We start from the raw sequence: 25,639 nt of genomic DNA, 5'->3' as shown, positions 1-25,639 counted from the left end.
TCTCCATTGACAATTGAATGTTCAGCATGTATTTACAATTATTACAGCATATATTTACAATTATGCTTCTCTTAATACTGTATTAAAGTCCATTATTTGTTTCCTTGTAAAAAAACAAAAACGCTTTTCCTACTCTTTAGGATGTCGACAATAGGGCACGCCTACTTTGCTGCCCTAACATTTGCCTTCCCACTGCTGTAAAATAAAATATTGCCGGTACACTATGCTCCTTCTGAATTCTGTTATCTATCAGTAATCAGTTTTACTTTTGTATATTTTAGAAAATTTTAGCCTTAACTAAGAAGTAAATCGAATATCGAGAGAGCTTTCACAATCAGGCACATTTGAGCCACCTAAAAATGATTTGACAACTGGGGTCCTCAGTTTAGCGCCAGTTTAGATTTTCTCCCTCACTTTGGGAAGAAGAAGAGGCCAAAAAATGGTTTGTTAAACGACAAAACACGAATATATTTGTGTTACAAAAATAATAGTAATATACTGAAACGACGTTTTAATTCCGTTGAATATTATAGAAGACACGAAGTGGGAATTTGGCATTTAAGTGGTAAGTTGATTGTCTTCGTATGTTGAATTTCGTGGACCGACTATATTGTAACTAATCAAATTATATTCACATCTTAATGGTGGTTTAATAAAATGGTGGTTTCGTAAAAAATGAAATAAAATGGTGGTTTTGTAAATGCGCCCATGTAAAATGTCTAATGTGTACTCTACTTGTAATGTTACTGCAAATTAAACCGTGTTTGTCCTGTAGCTTGGCAGGTGTAATCAGGTTGACTCTACTTGATAATGGATTGTAAGTATTTTTTTATTTTATTTGGCATTTTTCCTCTCAATTTTCTCCATATTTCAAAATAGATACATGTCAGGTGCATTGAAGACTATATTGTCCATAGGTGTGAATGAGAATGTTTTGTGTCTATTGTTTGTTGAGCAGTACATTTTTTACTTTTTATCCAGGTGAAGATGATTTGGACATTTTGACAACCCTGATGGCTGAAAATGATGGTTGTGAAGAAGACCAGCAGCAGCAAGCAGATGACTTGGATGACCTGTTTGACAATGACGATGGCGAAGAGTATGTGGAGCCGAAGGATGAATTGACTGAGCTATTTGGAGATGTGGATGATATTGAAAAAGAAGAGCAGGTGGTGAAAGAAAATACTACCAAAGCCAATGAGAGTCTTAACAGGTCCCAAGAGGAGCTACAAGGTTTGTATCTGCGTCATTTCTTGCAGAACACACCACAAGTTAATATTTCATGGATTTTTTTTCCCCCTTTCCATCATGTTCAGCGGAGTTGAGGCAGATGCAGGAGAAAATGCAGGCATTGCAGAAGCAGCTGGAAGCGAGCCAGAGTGCTTCCTGTTCCTCGGTGAAACCATCAGGGAGCTCACCCACTCTGAAACCTTTGCCGTCCAGTCAGGCCCCCAAAAAACGTATCCCAGGAAATCCAGCGGCTGTGACACAGAAGCTAAAAAATGAATCAGGTACAAGTGAAATGTGCTAATATAGTCTATATTAATTATGTTCACTGTCATGGCGGTCTGTTTCACTGAAATATTAATGACATCGTCGCCCAATCCAGGAAAAACAGGAAGCCAGGAGTCCTCTGACTTTATCTCCGAGCTGAGCAACGCCGACTCAGTCAAACGCAAACCCAGAGTGACCCACCAAAGCAAATCCAGCACTTCACCAGGTTAAACTCATCACCTGAGTTATTTGCGCCGCTCATTTCTTAGTGTATTATTTTTTTCATAACAGAAGCCAGAGCACCATTGGTGGAGATTAAGATGGGAAGCTCCTTCCTGCCTGTGGAAAGCAAGGCGGCCACTCCTCAGCGTCTGTCTACAACCTTCCAGAGCAGACCTGGCCCGACTTCTTCTTCAGCAGAACCGCCTAAGCTGGACTCTCTTCCTAAAGATGTGGCGATGGAGAAATACTCCGGGTTGCGGCTCAGGTCAGGAGTTTTTTGGGAAAGCTCTAATTAGACACATTCAAATCTCTGCATGTTTTTAATCAACCATTTTGTGTACTTTTCAGAAAGCCACGCGTTTCATCCAGCGATATGGACCGTAAAATGGCCGACCGCCGCCTCATCCGCCTGTCACAGGTGCCGGAGCGCCTGAAACGTGAGAAGCTGGAGGACAGCGACTGGGTGACGTTTGGCGTGCTGGTCAGCAAAGCAACACCGCAAAGCAGCAGCAGCGTAAGAATCCCGTATTCGATCCAACGACGCTTTCGAGGCTTTCTCGTTTTTTTACGCCGCAACATCTCTGCCGATAAAGGGTAAAACATTTAGCATCTGGAAGTTGAACGACCTCCACAACCTGGATGTGTTCGTGTCGCTTTTGCTGTTCGGAAACGTCCACAAGGAGCACTGGAAGACCGAAACAGGCAGCGTCGTCGGAATCCTCAACCCCAACTCCATGAAACAAAAAGACGGATATGATGGGGTGAGCACAAACATCTCACATTAAAATACCAATATTATTTTGATTAACGTCGGCTTTGATTACTGCCATGTTCAGGCAGGTCATTTAAAAAAAGTTTCTATCTTATAACATGCAGGTCAGTTTGACAGTGGATCACCCGCAGAAGGTGTTGCTGATGGGCGAAGCTCAAGATTACGGCACATGCAAAGCCATGAAGAAAAATGGAGACCCCTGCTCTCAGCTTGTTAACATGGTAATACTGTCAATATAATATGGGAATACACTTTTGGCTTCAATGAGTCATTTCTAATTCGTTCTAAATAAATAAGTATATCCTTCTCTCTGCCTTCAGTACGAGTGCCAGTTCTGCCAATATCACGTCCAGGCCCAGTACAAGAAGATGAGCTCCAAGCGCTCCGAGCTGCAGTCGGCGTTCTCCGGAAAGGCGCCCAGCAAGGTGAAGGGCGTCAGCCTCAGGGAGCGCCTGTGTCAGGACGGCTTTCACTACGGCGGCGTCTCGTCGGCAGCCTGCGCGGCATCACTGTGAGTCCAACGACGGCGTCTGCTCTCAAGTGACATTTTCCTAATCCATATCTGGCGCAGATCTGCGTCCAAACCCCAAAAATCAGGACAAACAACTTTGGACAAGCTCTTTGTGAAAGGTTCCGCTCGTCACATCCTTCATGCGAAAATGCTCGGTAACGCGACTCCAGCCATTTCATTGGATCCTTTCTCCACGGATGGAGTGACGTGTCATGCTGACAATTCGTCTCCATCTTGTAGCTCTGAAGTCGTCTGGTGAGGTGTCAAACTGCTCGAATGAATTCAAGAGCTTGATGTCGGTGCCGTCGCCGGGAGCTCTGCAGCTCAAGAAGCACTTGATACAAGGTATGCAACTCGGGACAAATGTCGACCCAATGTCACCACGGGCTCAGAGTTTTTATTTTGTCCGTCAGCCCCGAAAGATGCACAAGGAGCTCCTGTCCAGTCCATCTCAGCTTCAGACCTTCTCAAGCAGCAGAAACAGAAGCAGAGGGAGTTCCTGCTGAATCGTCAACGTCGAGCGGTCGCAGTGCCCAAGTCAGCCGCTTCGTCTTTACCGGCATCCCCCAAAGCAGGCGTCCCCGCGACCGGCCAAAGCCCCGCCACGCCGCAAACCCCCACGCTGGGTCGAGGCTTCGCAAAGGGCGAAGACGTCCTCTTCTTCGACGCCACCCCGCCCGCCGCCCGGAGCCTCTCCGCCACCAAGCTGGCGGCTCTGAAGAAGCTGAGAGCCAAGGGGATGGCGCTGGAGAAGGAAGACCCCAACGCTGTCAAGAGGAAGAGGACGAGCAGCGGCGAGATCAGCGCCCGGGTGGAGAAAAATCTCACCTCGCCCGACGGTAACCACACGTAACCCGTTTTGTGGAATAAATAAGCAGTAACCACCGTGTGCTCAATATCGTCCACGCAGTCGAGCGCGGAGATTCTGATGAGCCGGCTGAGAAGAAACAGCGAGGTGAACGCGACTACATTCAGTCGGCGGAGTTTCAAAAAATCCTCAACGCCAAATCTCTCCATGGAGCGGCACTACAGGCGGTACGAAGCACCTGCTGAAATTGCTTCCCGCAGTTTTTTTTTTTCTCTCACTTCAATTTGTTTATTTTCGCCGCCCCTCGCAGACTGAGTATCAACTCCAGGAGCGATATTTTGACGCGCTAGTGAAGAAGGAGCAGATGGAGGAGAAAATGAAGGGCATCCGGGAGATGAAGTGTCGGGCTGTTTCCTGTCAAAAGGTCACTCCCTGTCCGCCACCGACAAATAGAACGCCGCCACTTTACGAGTTCTCGTTTTTTTTCCCCTCGCAGTGCAACTACACGTATTTCAAACCGGCCGATCGCTGCGTGGCCGAGAGTCACCCGCTGCGCTGGCACGACGCCCTCAAACGTTTCTTCAAGTGCCCGTGCGGCCAGAGAGCCATCGCCCTTGACAGACTCCCGCACAAACACTGCAGGTAGCAAGCAACCTTGAATCCTTCAAAACATCTCTGCTTTGACATTTTAACTCGGTATTCATCTCGTATTTTTCCAGCAACTGCGGTCTCTTCAAATGGCAGCGTGACGGAATGCTGAAGGTAAACGCGGCGTTATCTAAAAAGCATCCAAGACTTTTACATTCCTTCCGTCTGCATGAGATAAAATCGCTTCTTCGTCTTCTTTTCTCCCACAGGAGAAAACGGGCCCAAAGATAGGCGGAGAGCTTCTCAAACCGCGAGGGGAAGAACACGGAAGGTTCCTCAACAGTTTAAAGTAGAACCAATTTTTTTTTTTTTAAATGACTTTTAATTTTGATCATGTGACATTTGGAAGAAATTAAACCACTGATCCGCATTGGCCGGAGGGAAAAGTTCTAAATATGCAAAGAATTGAGTTGTTTCCCTTTTTGGGTGTTCCCTCTAAATATTGTTACATCACAAGGAAATACTTGACTATGATTTTGTGATAATAGAGAGCAAGAATTTTGCAGCGGGCCCGAGATGATCCCCCATCATGCAAAAACTCGGCATGTTTCTGTACTTTAAAAGATCTTGGAAGAACATCTAAGGTTGGTCATTTATTAGAAATGTATTCGTCTTTTACTTTCGGTGATTCGAGAGCCGCTCAGTGAATCACGTCTCCCTCTGCACACATTATGAAATGTGATTCTCGTCTTCTGCGTGAAGGCAAAACAAATTTTTGTAATCTTCTCCAGGTGTCGGGGCTCACGCCAGCCCGGAAATCTCAGGTTGTATTTTAAACAGGACAGCATCAGCTTTTAGCAATTACAGAGTGCTTTTTTTTGCTTTTTCTCCTTCTGATTTTCCGATCCGGAAAATAACTTCAGCCTGATGACTTGCGCAGCTCGTCTCTTCTTCCATTTGAATACTCCGAATTCCTGACCTCTCTGTGGTAAACGCATCAAAAATTTGTCTTTGTCGAGCTCCAATTCTTTTCCTTCTCAGGAAATCAAACGCTTTGCAAGTCTAAACCGTTTCACTTGTGTTTACAAACGCCTCACGGTGGAAAAAGCAGTTAAAACAAACATGCCTTACGTAATGTTGACTTTATTTGTTGAGTGTGTCCAATGTAAAAAATAAAAAAATAATTATACACAAAGCAGAATTTGTTTATAACATTTTTAGGATATTTTAAGCTATATTAAAATATACGGTTCACTTGAAGACAATTAGTGAAACCAGTGAAAGCGAGGGTATTGTCCGTCATAGTTGTACTCGCGATATTGCTCCTGCTTCTCTCTGCTTCGTTCGCCTTGTTCTAAAGGAGACAAAACATAACATGATCTCATTTTGTATTTACTATTTTACAACCTGTACATTTTGAAACAATATTTAGGTCTTATTGTGATGTAGCGCCGAATGATTTTGAAAAATATTTGTTTTCTTCCCCCGTCAATATTGTGATTGCAATTTTTTTTCCTCAATGTAATTTTCTATTTATTACATCACACAAAATTAGGTTGATTATTTTTCTCTTGTAAAATGAAAGATTTTACCGGTACGATCCTCTTCGGCGTAGTTCTCGTACTCGTTGCGTTTCTCTTCGTTGGTCTCCCTCCGGCGCTCGGCGTTTATCCGAAACACCCTCTGCTCGGCTGGAAACACACGGCGACCGAGCGTTTCGCGTGAGAAGGGACACTGCGCCGCGATATCCCGTGACTCCTTCTGAAGGCCCGTGATGAATATTCAAGGGGGCTTCACACTTAATTGACTTAGCAGCCGCATATTTTGCTTTTTTCGATCTAGTCAGCGTACGACTCACCGAGCTGCTCGTAATATCTCACTGAGCGGCGACTGCGGCGTTTGAAAAAGGTGGCAGCGTCCGCCTCGGGCATGAACACACGTCGCGCCGCCTCTGGTCCTGATGGGGTCAGAGTTCAACAATTGAAGGTTAGCCATAGTTGTGAATATTTATGATGTTTCGCGAGTATCACCTTTGACATCAGCTGCGTTGGGGTCGTCGGCACTTTCACAGAAACTGGAAACTAAAGACAAATATTCACTTGGAATGTATTTTTGTTTATCTATGCTAGGCAGAACAATTAAAATGCTTTTGAATGTGAAATATGTGCTTGGGCTGATTTAATGTTGGTAAACACATACAAAAGACATCATAGAAGGTAAGAAATGATTTTTTTCCCCTCAAATATTTTCCAAGCTGCTCCAAATACTCAACTGACTGATTTTGCCCCCCCCGAACAGAATCACAGAGGATGAACTCACAAGTGAGGACGAGGAGGGTGATGAGGCAAGACAGAGCGAAGAGCGGACTTCGAGACATCTTGGAGAGCGGGAACAGACTGCCGACGCAACTTGTGCGGAGAAAAGTAAGAAGGGCGGATGAGAGGCGGGAGGAAGAGTGGGAGGAGAGAAAGTGAGGAGGGACTTTGAACGACACAAATAACGTCGATTCAAGTAGTTTATTATTAAAACATATTAAAATCAGCTAGTGTACATTTATTTAAAGTGTCCCGTAAATTCAGTTGTAAGGCAGTTTAAGGATTGAGTTCAAGTTTTTTTTTTTTTTCCCTCCAATGTCAAAACTGTCAGTTAATGTTAAGCTTAAGTGCACAAATTATGACTAATTATCACAATTATCTTTTGTAAAGTGAACACAGCAGCTGATTGCTTATTAAAACAATTTTGTTTGTCGGCTTGTCTCAAAGTCCGCGTCGCTCTCCCTGTACCAGGCGGCCTCGGAAAGCCCAAGTGTCCTGTAGGGGGCGACAAATGAATTTAGTCTTTATTGCCTTTGCTTTCAAGTGGTGTCAGTGAAATGCTGAGATCACCTGGAAGGTGATACCGACAGTCCCGGAGTACTTCCTGGACACTAGTTCCTTCACTTCATTCTCAATATTCTCCTGCGATGTTCCCTTCACGTCGATGTAATGGCAGTCGGAACTGGCGTAGTGGCAGGAGATAGCCTGGAAACAAAAAAACGTCACACTTTTGCGAGCGTTGATCGGATTCGGTGTCGTACCTTACGGAATCCTTGCGTCTGATTCATTCCAGAACCGTGGATCAGCAACGGGTGGAAGAACACCGTGTCGCCCTTCTCCATCTCCAGGTGGGTCCTGGGATGCTCTGGGTTGTAGTCACGTACTCCGTGGTACATCTTGTTCACTCCACCCTGAGTACGGGGGCAGTGAGGAAATTCAAATCAGGCTTTCAAGCCAGGCGGTGATTCTACGTCGGCGCTCGGACCTCCCACTCTGGGTAGTCGTGCTCCTTCAGCGTGCCCGTGTGCGTTCCCGGCAGGACCACCAGGCATCCGTTCTGCCTGTTGACCCGCTCCAACGCCGTCCAGGCGCAGACGATGCGGTCGGCAGGTCGGAATGGGAAGTAATGCAGATCCTGATGCATCGGGTGGCGAGATGTTTTCTTTCCTGCAAACACAGATGAGCTTTTCGAAAATCCGGTTGTCAATTTGAGAGCGTCCTCTTACCTGCATCGGGAGGCTTGTTGATGAGCATGGTGTGCATAGCCATGATGTTCGGTCCTGTGAAGCAGCCCACATACTTCAAGATCTGACAAAAGAAAGGTCAGATTTTAATTTTCCGTTAGTGTTCCAAGAACAACATTGACAAATGTGTTTCATACCTCCGGTAAGGTGCAGTACCGGAAAAGTTCAGGATCCTCCTGGAAATCTTGGAGTTTGGTGACGGCTTTCTGATCAGGAACAAACTCCGACTTGGAAATGGCCACGTCTCTCATGACCACCAGACCGGGAACGTTGACTTTTCGTTGACAAATGCGCTCAAACTGCTTCCTAAAGACAGAAAGACGCAGGTAAAACTATTTCGTACTTAATTTCCATTTTATGTTGACGTTTTACGCCGTCACCTGAACAAGTCAATGTCCTCGTCGGCCACAAGATTCCTAACGACAAAAAATCCATTCTTCTCATAGAAGAGCCGCTCTTCTGGCTTCAGCAGGTCATTGTCGAGTGTGTATCTGACAATGAGAAAATATTTTAATTCATTAACTTTTGAGTTACTCCTGTCAGGTAACTAAAAATAGCAAAACAATGCACTCAAGTCTTATTTATTACTGGGTAACGTTACAGTTAGAAGTCCGTCATTGTTTGAACTGTGTCAAAGGGTGCAATATATTATATAAGTGCATAAAGCAAAAAAGTCTTTCCTTACCTTAGATTGTGGGGGTGAGGGGCGGTGCTTTGAGCCGACGTCGGTGTTGCCTGGAGTAGCTCAAGTCAAGGATAATAGCAGATTTAAACCCACTAAAATCTCGAAACATGCTTTTCAAAAATATTCATTTACGGTGCGCCAAGTAATGGAAGCTCATTCTGCATATTTCCCATCATGTACTCCATGATCTCAACCTAGCAGATACTTGTTTGCAATAACAAGTCCTGCCGTTATGTTCCGACATTGCTTATCTAATGTTTCAGTTTCAAATAACAATAAACTTGAACATAAACCTGTGCAAAATCGTTCCACTTTGCAATCAATAGTTTAGTCAGCCGGTTATTACGCTAGTCGTAACTACGTGCATAACTTAGTTGTCGGGAAAATGTCATCATTCATTTAAAATACCGTTACTTGGGAGCATTTCATGTTTTATCTTTTTATATAAATTTACTAATACGCTGATCATCCCTGCGGCCTTTGTTGTCTCCGGTGAGACTCCCCGGCCTGTGTTACCTCCGCAGTCCACGTCTCGATGCACAGCTCTCGGATATATCAGATGAAGTTAGCCGCGGTAAAGATCCCAAAAATTAAAGAGGATACAACCACGGCGGGGGTCCGATCGAGATGCCCCATCATCAATTTGAGCCTTTCGGCAGCCCGCGACATATTTTAGCAGGTTGGTAGGCGCTCTTGTCCGGTCACTTCACTAGTAATATGTGAATGTAGGTCAAAGAGCAGAACAACAACACACGTGACCTTTTGCTGTTGTTGGGTGTATATTCTTTATAGTTCAACAACTTAAAATACCGCACAATTATATTTGTATAAATTGCATTATGACTTTATTAATTTAACGGAATTCTAATGGTCTGCAATAATACACGCTTCACCCGTGTCTCAACTTCACCAGCAGAGGGCACCCTGTCATTAGAAATCGACTGGCTTTCGAAATTAGTATCAACATTTGTAAATAAATGGTGACAACTTGGATCGCCATTAAAGCTAAAACAATAAGAGCGTCGTTTGTTTTAATATGTTAATATTTATAATTATTTTATTTATTATTATTTATTATTATTAATTATTATTAATTATTTTAGAATAAATGCCGGGATTTGACGAGTATGACGATAAAGGACGAACTTCTTTTCTCTCCTAATAACCGGATGCTGTAATGCTCAGTCAGTTTTCAGGTAAAATTCTTCCGAAAAACACTTACGGAATTTATCTGTTCTTATGAACTCCTTTCCTATTCTCCTTTCGGTAAATTCGGCTGCAAAGACGAAAGCAACAGAGTGGTTTGTGGTTACTAAAACGTCAACACAAGCGCAAACTGAGATGCCACGTTGAGTGCGCTGTTTTGACATTTGACAAATGCTTTCGTTTTGCCTCCAGAACTCGCTGTGTGCTGTGCAAATATTTAACTTTGTTGACATAAAGTGTGTATTATGGCTGCCTTCAGGTTACCGTTCAGTACGGCTTCGTGCACCAACTGCACCCTTCTCTTAGAGAGGTTGTCTCTGCTCGAGGGACGTGTCCGCCAGTTAGAGCAGAATAGTGCGATAACAGTAGTTGCGGCGGACATAAAGTGTCGTCAGCCCGGTAAGACGCATAGCCGTCCAAAGTCATCTCGGTCTACTGGCCCTCGCACTTTGGTCATAGGTGACTCCATTAACCGAAGCATTACGCTTTAAAACCGCTATTATTAAAGCGCTACTTAAGCGAGCAATCTTCACCCGGACTGTCTCAGTAATTATAGGCCAGTTTCAAACCTCCCATTCATAGCAAAACTGCTTGAAAAAGTAGTAGCGCAGCAGCTTACTGATTACATGGTCGCTAATAATCGATATGACTCTTTTCAGTCTGGTTTTAGAGCTAATCATTCCACAGAGACAGCACTTGCTAAAGTGACTAATGGTCTCCTCATAGCTATGGATTGAAATACGTCGTCCGTATTGTTACTACTGCCTTTGACACTGTAGACTTCGATATTTTATTAGGGCGTCTTAGAAGTTGTGTTGGTATCTCGGGGTCAGCACTCAGCTGGTTCAATTCCTATCTATCAGACAGGACGCGCCGAGTGGTCCATGGCAATACGTCCTCTGAGCTCTATAATGTTACGTGGGGTGTCCCACAGGGATCGGTACTCGGACCGATTTTATTTCATATTTGTAGGATTCCGCTTGGGGACATAATACGTAAATATAATATTAGTTTTCAATGCTACGCGGACGACACCCAATTATATATGCCGTTATCGATGACAGATCCGCGGGACTGTTGTAATCTCGAGGCGTGCCTTGCGGAGATCAAGCAATGGATGTCTCTCAACTTCCTTCGTCTTAACCCAGATAAAACTGAGATGTTGATAATTGGTCCTACTCGTTATCAACACTTATCTAAGGAAACCGCTATAACTACAGATAACCGTACTATCACTCAGAGTGATACGGTAACTAATCTCGGGGTCATATTTGACCAAACGCTCTCCTTTCAAAAACACATTAAGAATATAATTGCGTTTTTTTTCACCTTCGGAATATTGCTAAGATTCGTCCGATCCTCTCGACCGGGGATGCGGAAACTATTATACATGCGTTCGTCACGTCGCGCCTGGACTACTGTAATGTATTATTCTCTGGTCTTCCTAAGTCCAGTATCAAAAGTCTACAGTTAGTGCAAAATGCCGCTGCGAGGCTGCTCTCACGGTCAAGAACATTTGATCACATTACCCCAATGTTAATGAGCCAAATTACATTGGCTCCCGGTCCGTTTAAGATGTGACTTCAAGGTTCTTCTACTAACCTATAAATCACTGCACGGCTTAGCGCCTTCATATCTCGTCGACCTAGTCGTTCCTTACGTTCCGTCTCGTGACCTTTGTTCGCAAAACGCTAGTCTTTTAGTTACACCGAGGGCCAAGAAAATGTCTGCAGGGTCTAGAGCATTCTCTATTCGGGCTCCAGAGCTTTGGAATGCCCTACCAATGGATATTAGAACTACTACCTCAGTCGAAACATTTAAGACACGTTTAAAGACACATTTCTATGAGATGGCCTTTAACTAACTTGTAGTGGCCGACTTGGCCGGAGTTTGTCTTGTTCTCTCTGCCCACCCCCTCCCTGGCTGGGGAGGGGGTTAGGTGGCTCAAAAGCTCATAGCGGCTAGCTGGATTCTCGGGGACAAATTCAAGATGAAGAAACTGCAGCTCAACCTCCTTGAAGACACTGCCAGGACAATCGAGGGCACCTCCGACATCCATTTTTTCATTTGATTTTCATATGATGTATTACTTGTGCCCTCTCTGCATCCATTACAACCTGGTGATCCTGAAAGGGGGATCCTTCCATCTGTGGTCCCTTCTCAAGGTTTCTCATTTTCCCCTGGCAGGGGTTTTTGGAGTTTTTCCTTGCCCTTTTGGGAGCTTAAGATCAGGGGATGCTTTGAGAATAATTGTCAATTTTGGCTGTGTGAAGCTGTTAGGTTACGGATTCTAGTTATTGATCTGACTCCAAATTGTGATCAACACTTAACTCATAAATTGCTATGTCCTAATCCACACACTGGCGCACCTAACAATTTTGCGAGTTCGTTCTGTCAAAGAGAAGACCAGTAGATCAATTAGACCAAATTTACCAATTATTTATTCCTGACAAAGCGCACTAATACAGGCCTGGGTCCCGGGTCCCTCACACTAAAGCTTGTGCGTTTTTGTGACCACCAAAAGACGACACATTCTTCCGGGTTGCCCAGTTTTAAAGAAACACAATATGAATATTAAAGCATGCAAAATATTGTGAGATGATTGGTGGATGGCCATCTCCTCCCCGTCCAGGTGTCGCTGAGGTCAGGCGGTTGGGTTTTCCCCTCGATGCCCAGTCCCATAGATGTGCTGTTGTTCTCCTTTCTCACCGACCTTGAGATTATCTCGTCCGGTACTCCCTGTCTGGGCCTATACACAACACTTCCAAGAAAACAAGTTCATGCAGTTTGCCTGCACATTCCTCGGCCCCCACCAATCCACACGAGCACTTCAATACTAGATATTAATATGATTATAAGTTTAACACAACCTTAAAAAATATGTTTGCAAACTCCCAAAAACACATTTTCCTTTATTCCCTCTCATGACCTCATTTATGAGGTCATCACCTGTTACCCTAGCAAACAGCTACCAGCGCGCTGTCGATCCTTCCTTCCCCCCGCTGCTCATGTTGAGTCACCAGGGCATATTGGCCCATCGGTGGCAACGGGCCAACGGTTTTCTCGATCAACCGGACAGTGAGTGACCTAATACATGGAATACAACAACAATCGCATAAAATCATAACTGTAGTAAAAATAGCCACAGCAACAAGCACAGACATGATGAGGCCTTTCCAGCTTCCGAACGTTTTCATCCAATCAGACCAAATATCGGTGTGTAGGCCTGAATGATCTTTCATCTTTTTGTTCAGTGTCCTTAGTCCTTCCAACGCCTGGATCAGTCGGCCTCCTCGTGCCGTGTTGTTTGGGATGAAAGTACAACATGCATCACCAAACATTCCACATACACCATGTTCCTTAGCCAATAGCATGTCCAACGCAATTCTATTTTGGAACGCCATTAACGACGTTGCAGCCAATTGTTCATGAACTGCGGCAAATGATTCAGCTGTATAATTACCCAGTCGTTGGACAGTGTAATGAAAGTCATTAGTACGGTCTACATTTTTATTGGGGGTGATCCATAGGAAGATACTTTCGAATCCCGAGGACACTTGATTAACGAGTTTATACTTATCTGGCACACCCCTGGACACTCCTATAGTGTCAATATATGTTGGATCGTCGTCGCTCAACCACGGGGGCAAAACGTCTCTTTTGGCTCGCTTCAGGAGCCCCGCCAGTGGGGACTCCAGGTCCCAATTGAGATTCTGTATTTCAATGGGGACAACCACCACAGGCATTATCAAAGACACGAGGGCACAGATACCTGATGCATTCTTCGGCAAGAGATCCTATAATTTGTCATCACCACACCACAACCAGATGTCACTGGTCTTCCTCTGCTCTTTCCATCACTGCTGGGTGAATTCTGGCATGTCCTGTTAAAGCTTGAAAACAAGTGAATTTGGAAAAAACTTTGTATATCACAATTACAAATTGAAACCTACTCACCCATTTCTATTTTACCACTCCCCCTTTGACACATTCACCCAATGTGTCATTACGTATCAAAAGGAACCTGCAAAGCGTCCCCTCTCATCACCACTCTCATTGTAGCCAGGCCCGCGGAACCTCTAGCTCCCATCTGGGCCCCGGGACCATCACCCCAAGTCCTTGAAACTTGACTGTCCACCACACACTCGGCAACACAAACAAAAATCATCGCACTCCTGTCAGTGAGCTTATAGCCCTGCTGACAGCGGACATTTGTACACACAAAAACAAAAACAGACATCAAGTATCAAAACAAAAACAGTCATAAAATGAATCCTGGCGCCCGCGGATCATGTCCTGAAAACCACGTCATCAACAAGTTCATCATAAAGACCAAAAGGGCAAGGGTTAACATATTCTTGTAAATCCAACACAAACTTTCCACGAACGCAATCGACAACCTGCAAGAATGAAAACAAGTTACGCAAGCAACGCGCAATCCGCTCCTTGGCTGGTGGCTGGTGCTGCAAAAAAAAATCAAGTCACACAGAAAAACAAAGCAGAGCGTGCTATTGTCGCAAACACGTTCAAGCGTCAAACAATTGGTCACTGTCCACCTAGTCCATCACCCCGTCGGGTGAGCTCAAAGTCGTCACACGTCAAATCGTCCAAAGTCTTGCTGTTCGATACTAGTTCTGTCTTGTCTGACCATATCACTGAAATGGGCCTTCTCCATCACACCGTTTTGTTGTCGATGGTGCCCCTGATTGATCATTGAGCCATGGTTCCAGTCTGTACCACCCCTTCAGGTGAGAGGAATTTTATCCTCAATTGCAAACACATCACCCCAACTTCAGACCTCTCTGGCCAATCATACTGCACACACACACTCAAAGTTAGTATGTTAGTGTGCAGGCAAACATTGACTCCTAATAGTAACTCTTCACATTTGGACATAGTTGTCAACATGACCTATTGTAAAATCTCCAATTCAATTTTCCATAAACTCGCCCATCAGATTCATCGCAAATTGTCATATATGTCTATCTGGGGGGGCCGACTGTGGGACCCGCGTGTCAGGGGAGCCTCCATAACCTCAGATTGCTCCTACAAACTCGGTCTCTATTACTTATCCTAATTAAATTCAATAAAGATGGGTCCGACTATTCCCTCTGGATTTTTACGTCATCATTTGGCTCTCCCCCTTTTTCCTGTTGTCTAGCTCAAATATGTTTCTCAGTCTGCTTCACTTTATTGCCCCTCTTGGCGAGTCTCACTCCCCCCTCTCAAATTTTCAACTTTAAAATTCACGCCCAATTTTACAAAATTCTTTCTATATTTTTATCAATTTTCTGACCAATTCAACACGTTCCAAATTTAAACATAATCTTGTGACTTTCCCCGAATTTTTATTCAGCCTCTTCGCCTTCACACGCAATTTCTACGGAAATTAATAATTCTAGTTATTATTGTTAATCATCCGTGGCCCTCGTAAGGACAAGCCGCAACAGTAATGGATGGATGGATGGATTGTTAATCCTAACCCCAAATGCCTATCATAAATTGCCATTTAAATCAATTGTCGCAAGGGTCATGTCAATGTATTCGTTATTTAAAGCCCTACTGTATTCTTTTTTTTTTAATTAAGTAGTGCCCTTTATTACTATTTTGCTGACTATCCAGAATTCCAACTTTCTTATGGCCCCTCACCCCTTCAAGCTGAAATATGCATCCTATAAATCAGTTGCAGTTGATGTGTAATTAAATTCTGTTGCTTTGATAAAGGTCAATTAAGTTTAGCAATTCAGCCTTCTGTTGCCCGAATCCAAATTTTCACTGGTCCAATTATAAAATTTCATTATTTCAGTTAGATTAATTATGTATTCGAAATGCTAAGTTACATATAAAAATGTATGATTCAAATTATTTAATTTCTATTGATCAATGTCCACTTTGCAAAGTTTCTGATCACGCTGTCGTATAATTTGTCAGTGCATCTTCACTGACCATATCTATGTATTTTGTTTTTTATCCCCGTTTCAGTGTCAATAAGCATCCTTATTATTCCCTCTTTTATCAAAACTCCTCAGTTATGTCTGCCCCAGCACCCAAACACACTTCCATCCCTTTTGTCCCATACTCCACCAACTTTGTAATGCTTCAGCAGTCTTTAGCAATGTGTCCAGTTTGACTTCATGTGACTCGTGCAAGTCTTTAGCAGCCTCTCCTCTTAGATTCTCATGATGATGATTCAGGGCTGGACCGTCCGCCATTCTCAAATGCATCCATCTTGTCTTTGTTCTTTCAGTCTATTTTTTTTTGATCTGCGACTGTGTGTATTCCACCAACTGTATGGTTCTTGTCCTGTGAAGAGCCGTGCTTGCCCCCTTCAAGCATGATAATAGTTCCTGTTGTTCTCCCAAAGGTCAAAGGTGTCTCACGACCAGGGACAGTCCTCTGTTGATTTTGAGGCAGCCAGTAGAGTACAAGGACTCAGTTCAGGACTTGTGCCATGCGCTAGGGCAGAACACACACTGGGACACAAATTTCACAAAACTATCTTCGTGTTATCAGTCTTCATGTGTAGTATTTGTTCCTTACACCCCAAATCTTCCTATTAACATTTTGTATCCTATCAGTTGCGCACACTCATCATCTTACTATCAAGCCGCCCTTATCAAATGTTTTTTTTTTTTTTTTTGAGTAATCCATCCACCCTACCCATTAACACGGCTAAAATCCTCGTTCCAGTGTTTATCATCAAATAAAGTTCCGAAATCCTTTATAATAAACTGTAATGTAATTTAACAATCTACCAACATGGTTGTATATGCGGTGAGTGTTATTGTTCAATCTATAGGTCATACAGCGCCTGTGTTCCAACTATGACACTCCTCCTTGGTTTACCATCTCATAAATTATTGTTGTCAGCAGCGCTAAATGATAGTGCTTGAAAGTGAATGTCTTATCGCCCAATTTAAAACACATGCCGCATTTGAGCGAGTATTTATTCATTTATTTGCCATCCTCATGTTAGCTGGCATGTGTCAGAATTAAAATGTAATTTTGCTTTTAATTTTAAGTCTTTCAAAATTGCTATATCCTTACTGCACCGAGATAAACTGTTAAATATATCTTTAAAAACAAACAAAAACAATCTATGCTCCTGTTAGCCTGCAATTGTCCAGATCAAAAATGTTATTTTCTTTTAATTGTCTTTCTTTTGAACCTCTAAATCGCTCATGTTGCTAACTTAACCTAACCTTAAAGAAAGGACAAACAGGTTACTCCCAATAGCTCCTCATTATTTACGAGTTAGCCCCCCCCTTTCTTGAACATTCTCTGATCCATGCAGTCTTCCTCCTCACACGCCTGCACCCACACAGGGTGTGCACATAAACGCACACACCGAGCGCGCACACAATCGCACGTACACACACACACACGCATCCACACGCACGCACGCACGCACACACGCACAATCCATCTCTCATGTAGCTTCTTTGCCACTTTCTATCGGTCAATACCATTCACAATTTGCGCTTCCACATCAGCATATACATTCCTTCAATCTCACTGCTTCAAACATTCACTGAGAAACTCACACTGTCCCTGCCCCGCCCGGGCCATAGCACCCCCCGTGCGAGGAGGGGGTCGCGGCATCAATGTTGACTGGTTACAGGCTGGCCATTTCCTGCAACAATCATGATGCCGGCCCACCGCCCGCACGAGCATAGCACAGGCCCACGCGCACAGCCCAGACCCGCGACTACGCGCGAGTGCAGGCACGCTCATCAGTCTCAACTTCTCAAAGGGCAGGCCAACTTTGCTGTTGCGCCCTTCATCATGTTCACATTCGACATCTTTCAATGTCTTCTACACAACATTTGTTGTCTCTTATTCTCATCCTATCAAGCCACCGTTCTAGTAACTTTCTGCCACACACGTCTTATTTTCTCTATTGCACACACGCCCTATTTTCTCTACTGCCACACCTTGCTCATCTTAGTTTCTCTAACCAACTTAAACACACCATTGTACACTTCTCAATTTCCCTATTATCGCTCAAAAGCCTCCTAAACATTCTCCATTACTGATTTCTTCCATAGAACACACATCTCACTCACACACACTGATATACACACCCACTCATGAGGATCCTCTGCGCGCACACACACTCTCCCCCCAATTTGGTTCATTTTGGATATTTTAGCGGTCTGATCTCTCACAGGAGGAACTGTTACCACCGGATATTTTTTGAGGAGGCCTCACTTCCCCTCGGGGATCTCTTTATTAACCCCAGCTATTTGAATACGATCGTCACCGCACCCTTGTCCGCCACGACGAAGCACTAGGTCCCTGACCTATCCTTAGTACGCGTAAGTCCCTGACTTTACCGTACACGTTACACACGTAAGTTCCAAACTTATTCACCGTATGTATCTTAACATCATGCACACCTTATTTGATCTGAACGACAGTCTCCTCTTAAATTTCCTCTTTCAATTTGCAGCATTTTGACTTATAGTAACAGGTATTCTGCTTACCTTATCGGTGATGAGGAGACGTCGTACCAGCTCAACGTTGTGCGCTTATTCCAAACGGTTCGCCGACCGGGAGACAGTGTCCCTGACACTGTCCGGTGTCTTGGCTAAAGACCACGAGTTGTCAATTACCCTTCTCTTGACATCACGTCCGCGGTCACCAAGAAATTGTTAGGTTACGGATTCTAGTTATTGATCTGACTCCAAATTGTGATCAACACTTAACTCATAAATTGCTATGTCCTAATCCACACACTGGCGCACCTAACAATTTTGCGAGTTCGTTCTGTCAAAGAGAAGACCAGTAGATCAATTAGACCAAATTTACCAATTATTTATTCCTGACAAAGCGCACTAATACAGGCCTGGGTCCCGGGTCCCTCACACTAAAGCTTGTGCGTTTTTGTGACCACCAAAAGACGACACATTCTTCCGGGTTGCCCAGTTTTAAAGAAACACAATATGAATATTAAAGCATGCAAAATATTGTGAGATGATTGGTGGATGGCCATCTCCTCCCCGTCCAGGTGTCGCTGAGGTCAGGCGGTTGGGTTTTCCCCTCGATGCCCAGTCCCATAGATGTGCTGTTGTTCTCCTTTCTCACCGACCTTGAGATTATCTCGTCCGGTACTCCCTGTCTGGGCCTATACACAACACTTCCAAGAAAACAAGTTCATGCAGTTTGCCTGCACATTCCTCGGCCCCCACCAATCCACACGAGCACTTCAATACTAGATATTAATATGATTATAAGTTTAACACAACCTTAAAAAATATGTTTGCAAACTCCCAAAAACACATTTTCCTTTAGAAGCCCTTTGAGACGGTTTGTGATTTAGGGCTGTACAAATAAACTTGACTTGACAAGGGTGGAAATCGGGCCACCTTCTGCGCTTTGGGTGTGGAATGGTGTTGTGCAAGAAAATCAAGTTTCGCCTTTTGCTTTCAGTTTCACAGGGGAAAGATGGCTCGGGATGCCAAGATCAAGGAGCTGCTGTTGGAAACGCTGGAAGAACTGGGGCAGGAGGACTTCAAGAAGTTCAAGTTTTATATGCATCTGGCTAAGAGCACAAGAGAAAACGCCGACCGGATTTGCATCGCCGAAGAGCTGGTGAACAGGCACGGCAAGAACGCTGTGGCGGAGACCATCACGATTCTGGAGAAGATCAACAACAATGAACTGGCCCAGAAGCTACGCAGCGACATGCTGCAAATCAAAGGTAAGGTGAGCGCGGGGGGCGGGGGGGGCTTTCCACAAAGCAGCTCTCCCATGCTGCCCTCCCCCGCTTGCCTCCTTCACTTGCCTCCTTGAGCGGAAGTGGCGGCATGGGCGCAGCACGCTTGCGGCCAGGCCTAAAGACGCATTTGATCTCCTTCTGCTCGCTCCCTCAGATGTCACCTGTGCGCCCTCAGATAGCACCTCCTTACCGGTCCAGATAGGCAAATTCAAGCGGGAGCTGCAAGAGAACCTGCGGGCCATGTACTGCAAGGCTCCCGAGGGCAGCACAGAGCCCAGCCGGCAGGAGACTCTGGAGAGCGTTTACACCAAGCTCCAAATTAGCCGCGGCGTCGCCGGTCTTCCCGACAAGCAGCACGAGGTCCTTCAGATGGAGACGTACGGCGGCGAAGACGAGGAGGAGGAGTCCATCGAGCCGTGCGACATCTTCAAAAGCGAGACGCCCCTTCGCACCATGGTCACCGTGGGCTTCGCGGGCATCGGGAAGACCTTCCTGGTGCGCAAGTTTGTCCTGGACTGGGCCAACGGGGGAACCAACACAGACGTGGACTTCATCTTTCCCTTCGCCTTCCGCGAGTTGAACTTGCAGGAGGAGAAAAGATTTTCGCTGGCAGAGCTCATCCAGCACTTCATCTGCGACAGCAAGGCGGCCGTCGAGATGCTGAAGGACATCTTGGCCAGGCTGCAAGATTTGGGCAAGCGCACCTATCAAAGCAGCAGCGTCAAGATTTTGTTTGTACTGGACGGCTTGGACGAGTGCCGCCTCAAACTGGACCTGAGCGACGAGCGCAAGGAGCGCCTGGATGTGACCCGAGCGTACCCCGTGGAGGTCCTCCTGGCGCATCTCATCAAGGGGAACCTGCTTCCCTGCGCCCGGCTTTGGATCACCACGCGGCCCCAGGCGGCCCGCGACATCCCGCCGCGCCTGGTGGACGGCAGAACCGAGGTGAAAGGCTTCAGCCGCTCCCAGCGGCTGGACTACTTCAGGAAGAGGTTCTCCAACGAGGACGTCATCAAGCACATCGAAAAGTCCCGCAGCATTTTCATCATGTGCCACATGCCCATCTTCTGCTGGCTCACCGCCACCATTCTCGGAGATTATCGGAAGCGCGGAGAGAAGCTACCGGAAACCCTGACCGAGATGTACACAGAGTTCCTACTCTATCACCTGGACAAGTCCGAGGAGCGAAGCAAAAAGAAGAGCACGGAGTACGTCAAAGCGCTGGCCGAGCTGGCTTTTCGGCATCTCATGAAAAAGCAACAGATCTTCTACGAGAGCGACTTGCGGGAAAGCGGCTTGGATGACCCGCAGGTCGCAAAACACTCGGGAGTCTTCACCGAGGTCTTCGAAGAGGTACCCCCGCTCAACAAATACCAATGCGGCAAGATGTTTCAGTTCATCCACTTGAGCATCCAGGAATATCTGGCCGCTCTCTACGTGATGATGAGCCTGTTCCAGGACAACAAGAACGTGCTGGGAGAGCTCCCCATGCGTTGCGAGCAGACATCGCTCATTCGGGTCCACGAGGCGGCCATCCGCAAAGCCTCTGAAAGTGACGGAAACCTGGACTTGTTCCTCCGCTTCTTGGTGGGCCTTTCCTTGCAGTGCAACCAGGAGCTCATGGGCGAGCTGCTGAAGGCTCCCAAGAACTTCAGCCACAGCAACGCAGAAACAGTCCGCTTGATCAAGCAACAGATAGATAAGAATTCTCCTGAGGAGAACATCAACTTGTTCTACTGCCTGGAAGAGCTGAAGGACGAGTCCCTGCTGGACCCGATCGAAACGTACCTACGAAAAATGCGGTTCCGCAAAGAGAACGTACCGCCAGCCATGTGGTCGGCCCTGGTCTTCTTCTTGCGGGCTTCCGACGAAGCCATGAGCTGCTTCGAACTCCGGAGATACGCTCCGTCCGACAAGGGGCTCCTGATGCTGCTGCCGGTGGTCAAGGCTTCTCGAAAAGCAGTGTAGGTGCCGTCGAGCCAGCACGCTGAACCGGCCGCGCACATGTCAGCAGCCCAAACCCTCTTGTCTTCTCAGGCTCGAGAGCTGCAACCTGAGCGAGAAAAGCGGCGAGGCGCTGGCCTCCGTTCTAAGCTCGTCCCGCACCCTGAGGGAGCTGGATCTCAGCTGCAACTACTTGGGTGACGACGTGCTGGAGGCGCTCGCCGCCGGACTGGCAAAGCCGCAGTGCACCTTGCAAGTCCTCAAGTAAGGCTCTCCTCCACCCCCGTCGAGCGAGCGGCAGAAGGCCAGCCGGCCCAAGAACCTTGGGCTTGTGTCAGCCGGCCGCCCTCTTGTCTTCTCAGGCTCCGTCGCTGCAATCTGAGCAAGAAAAGCTGCGAGGTGCTGGCCTCCGTTCTAAGCTTGTCCCGCACCCTGAGGCAGCTGGATCTCAGCCGGAACAACTTGGGTCACGACGGGCTGGAGGCGCTCGCCGCCGGACTGGCAAAGCCGCAGTGCATCTTGCAAGTCCTCAGGTAAGGCTCTCCTCCACCCCCGTCGAGCGAGCGGCAGAAGGCCAGCCGGCCCAAGAACCTTGGGCTTGTGTCAGCCGGCCGCCCTCTTGTCTTCTCAGGCTCCGTCGCTGCAAGCTGAGCGAGAAAAGCTGCGAGGTGCTGGCCTCCGTTCTAAGCTTGTCCCGCACCCTGAGGCAGCTGGATCTCAGCCGGAGCAACTTGGGTGACGACGGGCTGGAGGCGCTCGCCGCCGGACTGGCAAAGCCGCAGTGCATCTTGCAAGTCCTCAGGTAAGGCTCTCCTCCACCCCCGTCGAGCGAGCGGCAGAAGGCCAGCCGGCCCAAGAACCTTGGGCTTGTGTCAGCCGCCCTCTTGTCTTCTCAGGCTCCGTGACTGCAAGCTGAGCAAGAAAAGATGCGAGGTGCTGGCCAAGGCTCTCCGGTCCAACCCCTCCCACCTCGAAAAGCTGGACCTGTGGGGCAATGACATCAAAGAGGAAGGAAGGAGGGTCTTGGCAGAGGTCCAAAAGGATCCTCGCTGCAGTCTGACGATCGATTGGTAGGTTCCAAGCATCTTCCAGGGCGCTCACTCGTCTGAATGGACCGGCCACACTTGTGCGTTGAAGAAAATGGGTTCTAAAGCACCTAAGCATACAATTACTAAAGTCACACCAGAAAGAAACATTTGAAGCATCTCCTTCGAGCTAGTACACGCCAAATCAATAACGACGACAGAAGTAGACATTTTTGGAGATGTGATGGACTATGTGGAAATGAGAAATGTTTGGAGAATAACTTGATGATCTGATTTTTGGTGCACTTTGTCATGTAACATGGGGGGTAGAGATGGTGCAAATGGTAGAATATGGATTGTTCACAGGAATAAATTGGCAGAGTTGAAATTCCAAATTTGTCCAAAAGATGGCGCCAGACCAAAACGTGAGACCAAAAGAGGGGCCAGAATAAGCTAAACCAGTTAAAATAGATATAAAAGAGGAACACGGTGTCAGAGTGTGAGTCACGCATGGAAGCACAAATGTGATTTTTATTTTTTAATTTCTTTGCTTGGCTAAAAATGTATTCTGTAACCGCTTTAAGCAATATTATTTGTCAATTCGATCAAGAGACCCGTCACTATGAGAATAGTAACGTGACATAAATTGTTTGGAGAAGCACAAATGTGATTTTTATTTTTTGATTTCTTTGCTTGGCTAAAAATGTATTCTGTAACCGCTTTAAGCAATATTATTTGTCAATTCGATCAAGAGACCCATCACTATGAGAATAGTGGCGTGACATAAATTGTTTGGAGAAGCACAAAAGTGATTTTTATTTTTTGATTTCTTTGCTTGGCTAAAAATGTATTCTGTAACTGCTTTAAGCAATATTATTTGTCAATTCGATCAAGAGACCCGTCACTATGAGAATAGTGGCGTGACATAAATTGTTTAGAAAAGTAGGTCAAGGGTTTGGATTTTTATTTCAGAGTTAATTGAAGCGTAACTTTAAAAAGTTATTTTCATGGAACAGGAAGAGAAGAAAAGGGGAAGTGAAAGGTTTTACCAGGGGCTAGCTGTGCATTTGGTGGAAAAGTACTGCGTGGTCAGGGCGGAAACAGCTGCTGAAGGCCACAGATGTCCAAGCGTGGGAAGAAAACTGGGCACTCCTACTCAATAGTAGGCGTGGGAAAACTGACCAGTTCACTCTATAGGCGTGGGAAAGCTGGGCAGTCTTACCCTATAGAGAAGGTATAGGACAAAGAAGGGGAGGGGGGGGGGGGACTGAGGAGTCTTTAAAAAGTCCTGCAGGGACAGCTTCAGGGCTTTTTCCCCCAAAAGAGCGCTCATACGTGAAGAAGCCCGAAGGAGTTTCAAGATTTTTTTCCAAAGTCCCGAAGATCTTTGTGTGAGACGCAGGATCACTGGACTGAAATTAACTTGGATTTACTCCCAAAAATTGGACTGGACAACTTTAAAGGAGAAATAGGTGAGGGTTTACCGTTTTTATGTATTTTAGCGAGAGGGGGGAATAGTCATCGGGCCGCCGGCTCCCTCGAGGCCAGCCTGTTTCTCTAATTTGGATTTTAGAAGTAAGATCGAATTGATCACTCGACTTTGCTTCCACCAAAAACAGCACGCAGCTGGTATTTACCTCTTCCCTCTTTCATGAACTGTGTTTTGCAATCGAATTGTTCTGGGATTGAATGATTTTATTAACACGAGTATCAGTGAGTGAAATTGTTCGGTTTCCGGAGTAGTTGAGATTTGTAATTCTATTCCATGTTTCTTCAATAAATGTCTTTTGTATATTACTTACTTCGTTGTGCGCGGATTTGTACTGAATATGCAACCGATGGTTTGGGGCCGATTTAAATAAAATAAATTAACGGAGGTGTTTAAATCGGATTATTGGTTTTGTGTAGAACGGAAAGTTATTTAACTATTCGAAAGGCTCAGGCCCGCTTCCCCTTTTTGACGGGCCGCGTAAAAAATAACTCCGAACAAGTTAGAGACTTGAATAACTTCCGTAGTTGTTTGAGCCACGGGTGAATTTCGATCCGTTCGAAAGTTTGTTTCGTCTGAATAAATTAACGGAGGTGTTTAAATCGGATTATTGGTCTTGTGTAGAACGGAAATTTATTTAACTATTCGAAAGGTTAAGGCCCGCTTCCCCTTGTGGTATATGGTTTTTGCTGCTTCGCTGGTCTTCAAAAAACACTCGGTGATCGGTGGCTGTTTCCCGACGAATGAGCACTTCAGGGACCACGGCTGATTGGGAAAAGATTTTATTCAACCAATGTCAGAGTGAAGTCTTTCCAAAAAGTTGAGTGGCACAAGGCATGGATGTAAAAAAGCCCCCCTCCCCTGTCAGGCCCGTATCTTTTATACCTGGCAAGGAGCTGATGTCATGGCTTTGTGCACCAGCTGCGGTTTTCAATCTACTAGTTTACTTCAGTCCTGAAAAGGAGATCTTGACCAGCGCTGTTGGTGATGGACGACAACAGCCACTTTACCTTATTATAGGATTGCACACATTGCTGAAACTGAATTCGCCCTGACCAGCAAATATAGAATAGAACCGTGTCACTGACGCCAGGTGGACATTCTAAGGCCACCTACAGGAATAGAGAGGGAATTCCAAATTACACTTCATTCCCCCCTTCCGGGACAAAGTAATAGTCCCGGAAACGGTCTAACAAAAGATGACATCGGTAAAGGTCCAAACATCTTCCCCCAACCAAATTTTATATATGCTCACGTCTACAATTTGGCCCAAAATCTTCAGCCTAAATCACGCTCAAGGCATGCTACGTAAGGTTATTTTAACTAGGAAAGCTCAAACTATTTAGTTAGCCAATTGCTCCTTGACAACAATCTGAGGCATCTCAGGAACCACAAGCAAAGAAAATTGAAGTCCACATTATTCAAACGACGATACCACCCCCCTTAGGTAATACCCTTACAACGGTGACAAATTGCAAAGTAATAAATTTGGTGTGGCCCGTTAGAAGCCCCAAAAAGCTGCCGGCCCTACCTCTAGAAAAACCTCGCCCGTTTAGTGACAAAGAAAAAGAGGAAGGCCCCTTCTACTAACGCCAGTGGTTCCCCTCACCTGGTG

General features: G+C 45.7%; 5 protein-coding genes across 5 annotated transcripts in view; 3 read left to right on the top strand and 2 right to left on the bottom strand.

Annotated features, from left to right (window-relative positions):
• Nucleotides 1–279: 279 nt before the first annotated feature.
• On the top strand, nucleotides 280–6,556 carry mcm10 (minichromosome maintenance 10 replication initiation factor). The gene is made up of 18 exons (XM_088366346.1): nucleotides 280–565; nucleotides 776–817; nucleotides 982–1,233; nucleotides 1,317–1,511; nucleotides 1,610–1,720; nucleotides 1,786–1,981; nucleotides 2,065–2,230; nucleotides 2,310–2,477; nucleotides 2,593–2,709; nucleotides 2,809–2,999; nucleotides 3,060–3,154; nucleotides 3,240–3,344; nucleotides 3,413–3,838; nucleotides 3,910–4,034; nucleotides 4,118–4,231; nucleotides 4,304–4,449; nucleotides 4,527–4,569; nucleotides 4,665–6,556. Exons 2-18 carry the CDS (start codon nucleotides 811–813, stop codon nucleotides 4,746–4,748), a joined length of 2,541 nt encoding a protein of 846 aa, XP_088222472.1. The 5' UTR covers nucleotides 280–565; nucleotides 776–810; the 3' UTR covers nucleotides 4,749–6,556.
• On the bottom strand, nucleotides 5,523–6,865 carry ucmaa (upper zone of growth plate and cartilage matrix associated a). The gene is made up of 5 exons (XM_088366380.1): nucleotides 6,715–6,865; nucleotides 6,426–6,476; nucleotides 6,254–6,352; nucleotides 5,988–6,086; nucleotides 5,523–5,749 (listed from the first exon to the last, which is right to left on the bottom strand). The coding sequence occupies exons 1-5, from the start codon at nucleotides 6,770–6,772 to the stop codon at nucleotides 5,661–5,663; spliced, it is 396 nt and encodes a 131-aa protein (XP_088222506.1). The 5' UTR covers nucleotides 6,773–6,865; the 3' UTR covers nucleotides 5,523–5,660.
• Nucleotides 6,866–6,897: 32 nt separating this feature from the next.
• Nucleotides 6,898–9,401, bottom strand: phyh (phytanoyl-CoA 2-hydroxylase). The gene is made up of 9 exons (XM_088366362.1): nucleotides 9,243–9,401; nucleotides 8,640–8,689; nucleotides 8,335–8,445; nucleotides 8,092–8,260; nucleotides 7,937–8,018; nucleotides 7,696–7,877; nucleotides 7,472–7,621; nucleotides 7,281–7,415; nucleotides 6,898–7,205 (listed from the first exon to the last, which is right to left on the bottom strand). Exons 1-9 carry the CDS (start codon nucleotides 9,306–9,308, stop codon nucleotides 7,152–7,154), a joined length of 999 nt encoding a protein of 332 aa, XP_088222488.1. The 5' UTR covers nucleotides 9,309–9,401; the 3' UTR covers nucleotides 6,898–7,151.
• LOC148379275 (NACHT, LRR and PYD domains-containing protein 12-like) overlaps nucleotides 7,501–25,639 on the top strand; it is a 30,138-nt gene continuing 11,999 nt past the window's right edge. The window contains exons 1-2 of the mRNA XM_088366381.1: nucleotides 7,501–8,032; nucleotides 8,102–8,280. Coding sequence (XP_088222507.1) covers nucleotides 8,243–8,280 — 38 coding nt within the window. The 5' untranslated portion in view covers nucleotides 7,501–8,032; nucleotides 8,102–8,242. The remainder of the gene's footprint in view (nucleotides 8,033–8,101; nucleotides 8,281–25,639) is intronic.
• Nucleotides 10,482–24,007, top strand: LOC148379276 (NACHT, LRR and PYD domains-containing protein 3-like). Its single transcript, XM_088366343.1, has 7 exons — nucleotides 10,482–12,010; nucleotides 19,278–19,548; nucleotides 19,721–21,530; nucleotides 21,604–21,774; nucleotides 21,873–22,043; nucleotides 22,142–22,312; nucleotides 22,407–24,007. Exons 1-7 carry the CDS (start codon nucleotides 11,924–11,926, stop codon nucleotides 22,582–22,584), a joined length of 2,859 nt encoding a protein of 952 aa, XP_088222469.1. The 5' UTR covers nucleotides 10,482–11,923; the 3' UTR covers nucleotides 22,585–24,007.

The sequence above is a fragment of the Syngnathus floridae genome, chromosome 22, assembly GCF_059516105.1.
Source record: "Syngnathus floridae isolate MCC-2025c chromosome 22, RoL_Sflo_1.0, whole genome shotgun sequence".
In the NCBI taxonomy this organism is placed as follows: domain Eukaryota; kingdom Metazoa; phylum Chordata; class Actinopteri; order Syngnathiformes; family Syngnathidae; genus Syngnathus; species Syngnathus floridae.
This window is presented reverse-complemented; position numbering and strand designations above follow the sequence as displayed.